Consider the following 12331-nt stretch of genomic DNA (forward strand, 5'->3'; position numbering starts at 1 on the left):
CACATCTGCAATCATACGCAGGATGGGAGTGGTAGAGAAAGTATTATGCACCCCATTTTATGATGCTTATATTTAACAACATCCACACGAGGCAGGATATAGCTTGTATGTAGCTGGAACTAGCCGTCTCCTTGTTTTTAGATTCAGGTAGGTAGCCATGTTGGTCTGACACAATCAATCTATCTATCTATCTATCTATCTATCTATCTATCTATCTATCCAGTAGCACCTTAGAGACCAACTACTTAGTTGGTCTTGAGGGTACTACTGGACAGTTTTTTCCCTTGTTTTTAATACTGCATTGTTAAGCATTTATTTTAAAACTGAGACACACTGTTGTGTATTGATTCTAGGTTCAGATTTAGATCTGGGTACACAAAGCTTACTGAGTGACTTCAGGTCAGTCACACTTCCTCAGCACTAACCTAAGGGCAGATCCATAAATTTAAGGCATACAATTGCCCCTCCCCCTGCTTCAACAATCCTGGGAACTGCAATCCCCCCTCTCAGGGCTACAATTCCTATCACTCTTAACGAACTACAGTTCCCAGGATTCTTTGCGGAAGCTATGCTCTTTAAATGTGTGTTGACTGTGCTTTAGGTGTGAATCCTCGGAAGCTCAAAGGGTTGTTGTTGAGTGGAGAAAAGGGGGAATAATCAGGGGTCCACAGGTCTAGGGGTTGGCTTCCTAGCCAACAATTATTTGTGGTCATCACCACTGAGTTTGTGCTCCAAATCCTTGGCAAGCACTTGAGGTCCTGCTGGTAAGATAGCAGTCCTCTCACTTTGGATAATGATGATGATGATGATAATTTATTCCCCGCCCATATGTATTCTGGGCAGCTTCCAGTACATATAAAAACATAATAAAATGTCAAACATTAAAAACTTCCTGCCTTCAGATACCTTCTGCAAGTCGTGTAGTTCTTTATCTCCTTGACATCTGATGGGAGGATTTGGAGAAGGTAAGAAACAACAGGAGTTTCTCAGAAGGGACTCTGCTGTTTTCTGCCGACATGAAACAGTAGTGAAAATGAGCCTTCTGGGGGTAGGGACTTGTGTGGCTGCCCTGTTTTCCAGAGGCCTGGGGCCACTCATCCCTTGTAATCAAATGAGTGAATTTGTGGATGCCTGGAGGGACCAGGTTTGCTATCTTGAACTTAGATGTATATTGGGATAAAAAAGTCAAAAGTATTTTTAAATACCATTTTTTTGCAGTACGGTTAGAAATCCCAGGGTTATAAATGATGAGGTAGGACATAACAAACAAACCAAACCAAACCAAACCAAACCAAACCAAACCCTCTTTCATCTCTGCCTCGGCCCCCATTGAAAAGAATATCTGTTCCCTAAAGAGACGGTCAGCCTCAGGCCCAACCGCTGGTTGTGCATTGGGCTATGACTAAGCAGATTTGTGCATTTCCCTCACCTGCCCTCCATATTTGTTTCTTCAGAAAGCATTTGCACAATATAGCTGGTGAAAACTAGCACTGGCCAATGTAAGGTTTTTGTGTGTGCACGTGTGTGTGAAGGCTGGGAGGGGACTCTAGCATTGCCATTTGATGTGTAAGAGAAGAAAGGTCTTAAAAAACACAGAGTGTTCCCTGCACAGGCATTACAAGGGTGAGAGGTCAAACTTTTTAGGAGCAGGGGTTCCCCATAGTCGAGAAGAATAATAATAATAAGAAGAAGAAGTAGAAGAAGATGAGGAGGAGGAGGAGGAGTTTGGATTAGATATCCCGTTTTATCACTACCCTAAGGAGTCTCAAAGCAGCTAACATTCTCCTTTCCCTTCCTCCCCCACAACAAACACTCTGTGAGGTGAGTGGGGCTGAGAGACTTCAAAGAAGTGTGACTAGCCCAAGGTCACCCAGCAGCTGCATGTGGAGGAGCGGGGAAGCGAACCCGGTTCACCAGATTACGAGTCTACCGCTCTTAACCACTACACCACACTGGCTCTTCTGTACAATCAGTGTTCCTGATCAAAGGGAGACTTTGAACCACCGCTCAGTGCCCCTTAACTCCACACCAGTGTAGATGGTCAGCCCAATAATGAGCTACATGGATCCAGGATGCGGTAGATTTACACATACACTACAAATATGGCGTGGGTGGCACTGTGGGTTAAACTACAGAGCCTAGGGCTTGCCGATCAGAAGGTCAGTGGTTCGAATCCCCGTGACGGGGTGAGCTCCCGTTGCTCGGTCCCAGCTCCTGTCAACCTAGCAGTTCAAAAGCACGTCAAAGTGCAAGTAGATAAATAGGTACCACTCCGGCGGGAAGGTAAACAGCATTTCCGTGCGCTGCTCTGGTTTGCCAGAAGCGGCTTAGTCATGCTGGTCACATGACTCAGAAGCTCCCTCAGCCAATAAAGCGAGATGAGCGCCACAACGCCAGAGTCGTCCACGACTGGGCCTAATGGTCAGGGTCCCTTTACCTTTACACATCAGGCTGACTTTTGTGGCCCCCATATCCCACAGCTGGCTTGAAAGCAGTCACCCAGCAGACCAGGCCAAATTAGCAGCTGAGTGGATGCACATGAAAGTCAACGGTCAGATAAAACAACAGACTCACTTTTCATAGTAGGAACCAGGAGCTATGTGCCAATTTCTGGCAAAGCAAAATGGTGAGCTGAACATCAAACACACCGCCACAACAGACTGAAATGTTAGCACATGGCTCAGCGGTTTGTTTTTAAAAAGTGTGTCAGGGACCTCAGATTTAATTAACGCGAAGATAAGCTGCAGGGCTGGAGACCATTGGCTTTATACCTGCTTCCTTGTATTTTGCAATGCAATTGCCCTTAGGTTGTATATCTTTATCTTCTATGACTAAGTAACTGATCTTGGGATAAAGGTTTATGCTTCCAGACATGGAACAGCCATTTTCCTCATTTAAAACAGGAATATCATCCAGGTTTGTGGTGTAACAAGGTGTTAACGACTTGCACCACTGGAATTTATTTGTAATTTAATATTGCCAACAACAACAAAAAAGGGTGAGGGGAAGAATATTTGTTTATACACAGAAGAGCATGAAGAAGGGACAGAATCTGAATAGCAGAGATGGGATAATTTACGGCCAACTGCTTGAACATCAGCCTTAAAGGATGATTCATGGCCCCTTTGACACCAGAAAGTCCATCCCTGAACCCATGTGCCAGAATCAGAATTCCTCTGCTGACCTGGGATCAGCTCTGTGAGTCCCTTCTCCAATCAGAGGCAATCATGTGGGTGGATATTGTGGCCTCTCTGAAGAAGGGGCATGTGACCCTCTCTATGAAAATGACTTGCAATCCTCAAGGAATAGTGTGAGGCCTCATGCTCCATGTAGCCCAATCACAAAGGGGTGCATTTTCCATCCACATGGCCGTCTCTAATTGGTGATGTCACAATAACAATTATAGGTCAATGTAATAGCAAAGGAGCCATAGTTCATACATCTGGGTCTTCCAGTGATTTGATATCCCTGCCCTGCTACTAATGTAAAAAATTATTATTATTATTATTATTATTAGTAGTAGTAGTAGTAGTAGTAGTAGTACAGTGGTACCTTGGGTTACATACGCTTCAGGTTACAGACTCCGCTAACCCAGAAATAGTGCTTCAGGTTAAGAACTTTGCTTCAGGATGAGAACACAAATCATGCTCCGGCGGAGTGGTGGCAGCAGGAGACCCCAGGTTAAGAACAGTTTCAGGTTAAGAATGGATCTCTGGAACGAATTAAGTACTTAACCTGAGGTACCACTGTAGTAGTATTTATTTGGCACTTACTACAAAATATCTCAAAGTGACTTATATTTTAAATTCTGCATCATGTTTGCTTATATAGTGAAAAGATAAAAGAGCATTAATTGACTAAAAGTGTTGACCCTGTAGTGTAATGACATAAAAGGGTCTAACCCGTAACCCTAATGCAGGTGTGGGTATCATCGTACTCCAAATGCCTGAACAGGACCAATAAAATTAAGACCAATAAAAAGCATGTTTAGTGTGGAAGGCACTGCACAGAGCCAAACAGCTTACAGTATCAGGGAACCAAATTTGAAGGACAAAGCCCCCGCCCTTCCACCAATAGCCAATCCCTTAGCTGCCAAGTACCAAACAGCTCTAGAAAGATGTCTCTTCAGTTTCCCAGTCCTGTGAAGGACTAAGTGCACTTCTAAATATTTATACAGTAAACACAGCAAAAATAAATAAATCATTATATATATTTACATATCTTGTTTTTAACCTATCCATTAAGCTAGCACGTCAATGCACTCTAATGTACAATGCAGCTCTCCTGTAGTTCAGGAGTACTCAGGGAACTCAGTTATGCCTTGAGGCAACAAAATGACCCATGTTCTTGTTTTGCTATGTATATTTTATTCAAAAGGTTTCAATTCTAAAGAAATGAAGTCATGCAAAGAAAAAAAGAGAGAAAGAAATGAAGAATTAAAAGGCACAAAATGTGCGGAAAGAAACGATGTACAAAATACGAAAAATACCCTAACCCATACATTCTCATATAAATTTCATATTATTATCCTAATACACTTGTAAATATTGATAGCCTGCTACATTTTGTATAAGCTCATTTGAAATATTGTCATATTTATCCAGTCAAATCTACATCTGTAAGCTCTCCATTCATAAGTTGTGTGTGTTATCATATGGTCAATCCATTTATTAAAGGGGATCATATCTTTATTCTTCCTATTCATCAATATCAGTCTCTTGTCTACCATTAGAATCCGTAGAATCCATTTTTGTTGTCCTGTTTTTAACTTCTATACAATAGGTATATAGTTCAAAAGAATATTTTCCACCGAAAGTTTTAGCTTTTTGTGGACAGCCAAAGGACCAATGTTTGATGCAAAGTAAAATACAGAACCTGTTGTTCTTGACTACTCTTTCCCTTTCCCTTTGCTCATAACCAAACCAGATGTAGTTCTTTCTTTCCAGTGGTGAAACTCATTCATGCGGGATGATACTCCTATCTTACAGGAGCAACTGATTATTCTATGCATTGAAGCATGATCTGTTAGACTTTAACCTAAGATCAGTAAACAGAGACCGAAATGCAACCAGAAGGTAACTGCAAAATAAGAGAAAGCAGGCATGGAAGAACTTGATCTCAGAATCCTTGCTGACAATAAAATAAAAAATCCAGAGTTGTTTTTGCTTACACTCTTCATTTATGTCCCCATGGTTGGGTTCCTTCAGACGCAGTGGAAGATGTTGATAGTAGGTTGTGAACATGAAATGAGCAATTGCCGAATTCAGTACTACTCAGTGTGATAATGTGTAAAGGTAAAGGGGCCCCTGACCATTAGGTCCAGTCGCGGACGACTCTGGGGTTGCGGCGCTCATCTTGCTTTATTGGCCAAGGGAGCTGGCGTACAGCTTCTGGGTCATGTGGCCAGCATGACTAAGCCGCTTCTGGCGAAACCAGAGCAGCGCACAGAAACACTGTTTACCTTCCTGCCATTTATCTACTTGCACTTTGATGTGCTTTTGAACTGCTAGGTTCGCAGGAGCAGGGACTGAGCAAAGGGAGCTCACCCCGTCACGGGGATTTGAACCACTGACCTTCTGATCAGCAAGCCCTAGGCTCTGTGGTTTAACCCACAGCGCCAACCATGCTTGCTAACCCCCCCCCCATGTACAATAGAGGTATACTACTTCCCTGGGAGGATTATGAGTTGCACTCCCTTGGGAAGATCAGATTCGCAGCATGGGAAAACTCCTGGATCCAGACTCAGGTGGTCTTGGTGTCTTGGAGTGCCTAGTTCCAATTACAGTGGTACCTTGGTTTGCAACCGTTTGCAAATTTACAACCACGTCAAACCCTGAAGTGTGTGTCCCTTGGGTTACAACCTGTTTTGGTTTACAACCGGACCTTCAGAACGGGTTATGGTTGTAAACTGTATAGCTGCCATTGTACTCTAGTAACTTCCATACTGGATTATTGCTACAAACACTTTAGATGGGACTACCCTTGAGATGACTTGCCCAAAATGCAGCGGCCACATTGCTACCTTGAGTTCCATCTAGAACTCATATAATACCTGCTCTAAAACAGTTACAGTGTTTGATTGTCATTTCTGGGCACAACTCAAGGTGTTCATGTTATTGTTTGAAGGCCTAAATGACTTCGGCCCCACATATCTGAAAGCGCCAACTTGCGCCGAAGAGTGAGGTGACCGGGTGATGTCATGTGTGCAGCATGCGATGTCACATGACATTTCGGGAGGAGTCAGGGATGAAGTCGAATGCTGTGGGTAGGGGGCCCTCCTCTCTTGTGCTTGGCAGCTCCACGCTCAGCCTCCTCCACTCACTGATGGTAAGGAACACTGGGGAATCCTCCCCCCAAAATTATGGAGGGGCCCCCAAAAAGCAACCAGCCCCCTGGATCTGAAAAACTGCCTCCTTCCCTTTGGATCCTCTCAGGTGTTAAGATCAGCATCAGGTGCCCTCTTGGCAGTTCCACAGCCCTCAGAAGTTCACAGGATGGCAGCCAGGGAAAGGGCATTCTCTGTGGTGGCCCCTAAATTGTGGAGTTTCCTCCCACAGATTGTGTTCCCCCATGGAGGTGCATCTGACACCTTCGTTATGTAGTTTTCTCATATGCTCAAAGCACACTTTACCCAGGTCTTTTGCCCATGAGATATATATTTTACACATGATATATTTCAGGAACCACCCTATTTCCTTGATTGTCGTTTGTTTTTACTGATTTAAATATTGTATTTTTAAACGGTTGCAACCTGTCCTGGGGCCTCATGGTGAAGTGTGGATAATGATAGCAACAACAATAATAGCAACAGCAACTTTGACCATAATAGTAATAAATCACTTTATTGCACAGTATTGTACAAAAATATATGGTTTTCTTTAATAATTTATATTAAATATATCTATTTATTTTCTTGTTTTAAAAAATGGTGTCCTGCTCAGTTTTAAATAAAATACTCAAGTAGTTTACAAAAAAGTAAAGCAAACGTTAAGACTGTAAATAAAGGCAGAGTTAAAAATTATATTTAAAATAATTTAAAATATAAAAATAGAATGATAGAATCATTAAATAGTTGCAATCTACCATAGGTTAAAAACAAATATATACTAGAACTTCCTTATTCAAAATGCAGCTTGTTCCATGACTCATGAAACCACAGGAGAGACCAAGTCATGCCAACTAAGATGGTGTCCAGTGAGCATTGCCTGATGCCCAGACCAAGAGAGATATCCTTCCTCTGGGCCTCATCACTTTTTCCTTTGTCTTGTGTCACTGGCACCCAAACCAGCTGTGACTCTTCTTGACGCTAAGGAATTTTTTGGTTTTGCTGTCAAACTCATATTGATTGGATCCACTGAATAGATAGAAATGCCCTAAAAAGAACAGAGAGTAAGAGTAAAAATAGTGAATCGAATGCATGAAGGAAACTCAAAAACCTACAAAATACCTCAGTGTGGAATGCTCTTAGTCACCGTTCCATTAGGTCAAGCACCCCTGCTCCCCCACAATGGTTCATTCCACACCCACCCACACCAGATATCCTATTCCTCAACTACTGAAGTAAGCCACTGAGCATGCTCAGTCCTCATTGGTCTGTTCTGCACCCCCTCCCACACATTTTCCTTTCTGCTTCTGCAAACCTATATGTTCTCTGAACAGAGCTGTGGCAGGGGTTAAGGTTTGTTCCATCTTCTGGACCATGGCTATGGTAGCAGTCCTGAGATGCTCAGGTGGTTGAGCAACCTGCCACATTCACATCTGTGGTCAAGTCCTTCTATCTCACCATTACAACTATATATAGTGGTACCTCGGGTTACAGACGCTACAGGTTACATGCGCTTCAGGTTACAGATTCCGCTAACCCAGAAATAGTACCTCGGGTTAAGAACTTTGCTTCAGGATGAGAACAGAAATTGTGCTACTGTGGCACGGCAGCAGCAGGAGGCCCCATTAGCTAAAGTGGTGCTTCTGGTTAAGAACAGTTTCAGGTTAAGAACGGACCTCCAGAACGAATTAAGTACTTAACCCAAGGTACCACTGTATGGTCATACTGGATTAAAGGTAAAGGTAAAGGTACCCTTGCCCGTATGGGCCAGTCTTGACAGACTCTGGGGTTGGTGCACCCATCTCACTCAAGAGGCTGGGGGCCAGCGCTGTCTGGGGACACTTCCGGGTCACGTGGCCAGCGTGACAAGCTGCATCTGGTGAGCCAGCACAGCACACGGAAACGCTGTTTACCTTCCCGCCAGTAAGCGGTCTTTATTTATCTACTTGCACCCGGGGGTGCTTTCGAACTGCTAGGTTGGCAGGCGCTGGGACCGAGCAGCGGGAGCTCACCCCGCCGCGGGGATTCGAACCGCCGACCTTTCGATCGGCAAGCCCTAGGCGCTGAGGCTTTTACCTACAGCGCCACCCGCGTCCCCTCATACTGGATTAGGGGGTTTGTTTAATGAAGATGGTTATCCACCTACCATGCTGCAGAAAAGCAGCGTTCACCTTGGAGCTAATTATTTGGAAGTCGGCTGCTATCTTTCTTGGGTAGCCTTTTTCCATGGACTTCTTGGCTTCATCATATCTAGAGAAATGAATGGGTTGAGAATTCATTGATTTAAAGAGCTTTTCAATGAACTTTCAGAATTGTCCCACATGAGATAGGTAAGTTTCCCTTACTTCCAGTAGCGGTTTCCCGAGAAGAAATATGTCTTCTTTGAGTTGCTGTCATGAGCAGCGGCATCAATGGTCTTAACACTTTTCGGGAGGCCCAGGCTGTGAATTTTCTTGGGGAAACCAATCTGTATTGTATTTCCTTTGGCGGCCCAATACTTGCTTCCTGTCAACCAAAAGACAGTAAAAAGGAAAAAAGAGATTGAGAGAGCCTTCCATCAAGATGGAACAAACCTGCAGAGACAATTGTTGGGCAGGGCCATTCCTAATCCATTTTATTCCTTCTGCTTAGGGCAATGGGGATTTGGAAGCAATAACCTGCACACTGAGGGCAAATGATGTGATCCCTTTGCTCCTGCTAAGCAAGTTGAGGTCTGGTCAGTGCCTTGATGGGAAACTACCTGGCAACCTTATTTAAAGAACCTTGAGTTCTATGATGGAAGAAAAAAGATATAAAGGAAATAAAAAATCTGCTTGGGTAGAGATGAGAGAATCTGTCCAGTTTCACATCCCACCCCCCCTTGTAGCTTCAGTTCTCAATATTACACCACCACCACCACCAATAATAATAATAATAATAATAATAATAATGATGATGATGATGATGATGATGTCTTTGTAGCTATACTGTGTAACTTATTGAACAGCTAGGATTTGGTCATTAACATTCTGTAACTCCAGCCTCTTGCACAGGTCGTTCTGCTTAATAACAAGATGCTCCTTCCATCATTCTTAGCTCCTTTACTTGCTGTTCATTCACATTTGGAATATTTACCTTTGAAGAGAAATACTGTGTCATCAGCCTTAACATCATAAGCAGCATCTATGCCTTTGCTCAAAGCTGGCCAGAAAGAAGGAATAGGAACCTTTTCAACATCTCTTCTCTGGGGATTCTTTCTCCAGAAAAAGCTGGGGAAGACAATATGAATGTTTACAGAAGAAGGGCTGTGGCTCCATGGTAGATCATCAGCTTTGCATGCAGGTAGGGCTGGAAAAGTCCCTCCCCCAGTATAAAACCCAGGAGAGCAGTTGCTGGTCAATGTAGACAATACATTGGTACCTCGGGTTAAGTACTTAATTTGTTCTGGAGGTCCGTTCTTAACCTGAAACTGTTCTTAACCTGAAGCACCACTTTAGCTAATGGGGCCTCCTGCTGCCGCTGCACCGTCCCTGCACGATTTCTGTTCTCATCCTGAAGCAAAGTTCTTAACCCGAGGTAATATTTCTGGGTTAGCGGAGTCTGTAACCTAAAGTGTATGTAACCTGAAGCGTATGTAACCCAAGGTACCACTGTACTGAGCTATGTGGACCAGTGGCTGGAATCAGTATAAGACAATTTCCTCTGTTTCCTTATTTTCACTGTATCAATATTCTTTCTGGGTAGTGTTTTGTGTATAAGGTTTAAGTCCTACCTGTCAGCCTATTTATTTATTGTGCATATTTTAGCAGTCCCAGGGAAGCTTACCCACAAGAAGTCATACAATGCTTATTATGACTAAGACAGCCATTAAAACTATTTTAAATAGAAAAAAAGAGACCAGCAAAGGAAGAAGGAGCATCTAGAGATGATCTTCCAGCCTCAAGGACCTGGGTAAAAAAGGATGCATCTTGGCCCAATGTAGAAAGAGAGCCAAAAATGGAGTCAAATGCACCATGGAAAGGAGAGCATTCAATAACCCGGGAGCCACCCTAGACAAAGCCATCTCCAGAACCACCACAAAAAACTACAGGATGCCTTGTCAATACTGACTAGTACTATTTGCAATTGTTCTTACCTTACGTACCAAGGAGGGCATGTTGAATGAATTTAATGAGCGGTATGTTGAGCTTAGTATGGATGGTTATTTGCATCATAAGGGAAAAGTCATTGCTGATTCATTGTGTTTGCAGAGTACTCTTTGAGTAGAAATGTTCTTGGAGGTAGGGCATGACTTTGAATTAGAACGTAAAAAGTTCAGTGTTTAGATATTATTTACCTGTCTTTAAAGAACAGGATTTCCCCTCGGAGAGAAGTAACAGCATCAAAAGCCAGGTGAGGGTCACACCATTTTGTGGATGGTGCCTCTGTTGTGGATGTGAGGTTAATTGATTCATTGTCACCACCTTCAGGGGGTCCTTGAAAAAGAAGTAAAGAGAAGAACTGAAGAACAAGCAGGATTTGGAATAGGCAGTTCAGAGGCATTGCAAGAGACTTCATTTTAAGTTGCTTTAAACTTTTTTAAAAAATATATCATGTAATATTGTGTTTTAATATTGATGTTGTGTATTAATTGTTGAAACCCATCCTGGGACTTTAGGGTGAAGGCCGGGTAATAAATGGTAATAATAATAATGAGTAATAATTTATTGGAAGACAGTGAAATACAACAACAGATGGAATAATAGATTGGCTCTGCGAATTCACATCAGGTGGTCTGGACGAACATTTGCTCCCCAAATAAGAAAGTTCACAGAAAGATTTTCAGTTGTTTTTCTCACCCACCCATTCCACAGCCATGGTACCCCCTGAAAAATCTCTCTGGAGGGTTGAGGGGGCATCCAAAATAGATGGGGCATGGGGGGTGTCCCTGCAGGGAGAATCTAAGACTACTTTAGGGAGTTCATGGAAATAAAGTTTCCTGTTACTCCCTCCTACCTTGTTCTGAAGGTCGACCCAAACCCTCCAGAGAATCTATTTGAGTCTTCTCTGTGAACATTCTTAAGCTAACCGACCTTAGGATCCAAGCCAGTGCTCTTACATGGCCTCATTCCATATAATAATCTGGGAGTCTGTACTTACCATAGAGGTGCTGGATGCCCTCAATGTCATCTGTGTGAAGACCAAAATTTTTAAGGTCTCTATTTCTGTAGGTTGGAAACATCAGAGCCTCTGGATTGCTGGAATGCCTGAGGCCCAGTACATGGCCAAACTCGTGAGCAGCTACAAGAAAAAGGTTGGTGCCTATAAAGGAAACAGGAATGGGTTTAGCAAATCTTTAAAAATGTAGCATAAACACTGACAACTGGGAAACACTGGGCTATGAGCGCTGCAACTGGAGAACAGCCTTTACCAAAGGTGCCATGGGCTTTGAAGACACCCGAACTCAGGACGCAAGGGAGAAACGTGCTAGGAGGAAGGCATGCTTGACAAATCCACACCGTGATCAACTCCCACCCAGAAACCAATGTCCCCACTGTGGAAGGACGTGTGGATCCAGAATTGGCCTCCACAGTCACTTAAGGACTCATTGTTAAAACTGTGTTTATGGAAGACAATCTTACTCAGCTATGAGTGATCGCCAAATAAGAAGAAGAAAATGGACAGCAACTCTTTGGGATTTCAGATGGGTCTTTGCAATCCCTTCCTGGAGATGCTGTGGATTCCACATGGAACCTTCTGTGTCAAACCATTTCAACTACATGCTAAAAAAAGAGAACACTTGCCCTTTCGCCAGAAACAAGGAAATGTAGTCTAATCTTATGACTAACCCGAGTGAGTTTACTAATACCGTTTATGGATGTACAGAACAGTCCATAGCATGTACCAATGAACATTGTGGGGTGTTTTTTTCTTGGTTTTTTTACGTTGACAAAAATGGTGCTTTTCATAATAAAATTTCATCAGCCACATTCCTATTCTTTGCAGAAGGAACTAAAAGATCACCTGGTCATAAGTGGTCCTGGCACA

At 43.1% G+C, this 12331-nt stretch overlaps 1 protein-coding gene across 1 annotated transcript in view; it reads right to left on the reverse strand.

Annotated features, from left to right (window-relative positions):
* Nucleotides 1-6939: 6939 nt before the first annotated feature.
* LOC309340623 (uncharacterized protein) overlaps nucleotides 6940-12331 on the reverse strand; it is a 28223-nt gene continuing 22831 nt past the window's right edge. Inside the window, exons 15-20 of the mRNA XM_081859507.1 lie at nucleotides 11444-11605; nucleotides 10641-10779; nucleotides 9440-9573; nucleotides 8671-8830; nucleotides 8472-8575; nucleotides 6940-7373 (exon numbers count right to left, since the gene is read on the reverse strand). Of these exons, the coding sequence (XP_081715633.1) occupies nucleotides 7270-7373; nucleotides 8472-8575; nucleotides 8671-8830; nucleotides 9440-9573; nucleotides 10641-10779; nucleotides 11444-11605 (803 nt within the window). The 3' untranslated portion in view covers nucleotides 6940-7269. The remainder of the gene's footprint in view (nucleotides 7374-8471; nucleotides 8576-8670; nucleotides 8831-9439; nucleotides 9574-10640; nucleotides 10780-11443; nucleotides 11606-12331) is intronic.

Source organism: Podarcis erhardii (assembly GCF_964252035.2).
Source record: "Podarcis erhardii genome assembly, chromosome: 4".
Taxonomy (NCBI): Eukaryota; Metazoa; Chordata; class Lepidosauria; order Squamata; family Lacertidae; genus Podarcis; species Podarcis erhardii.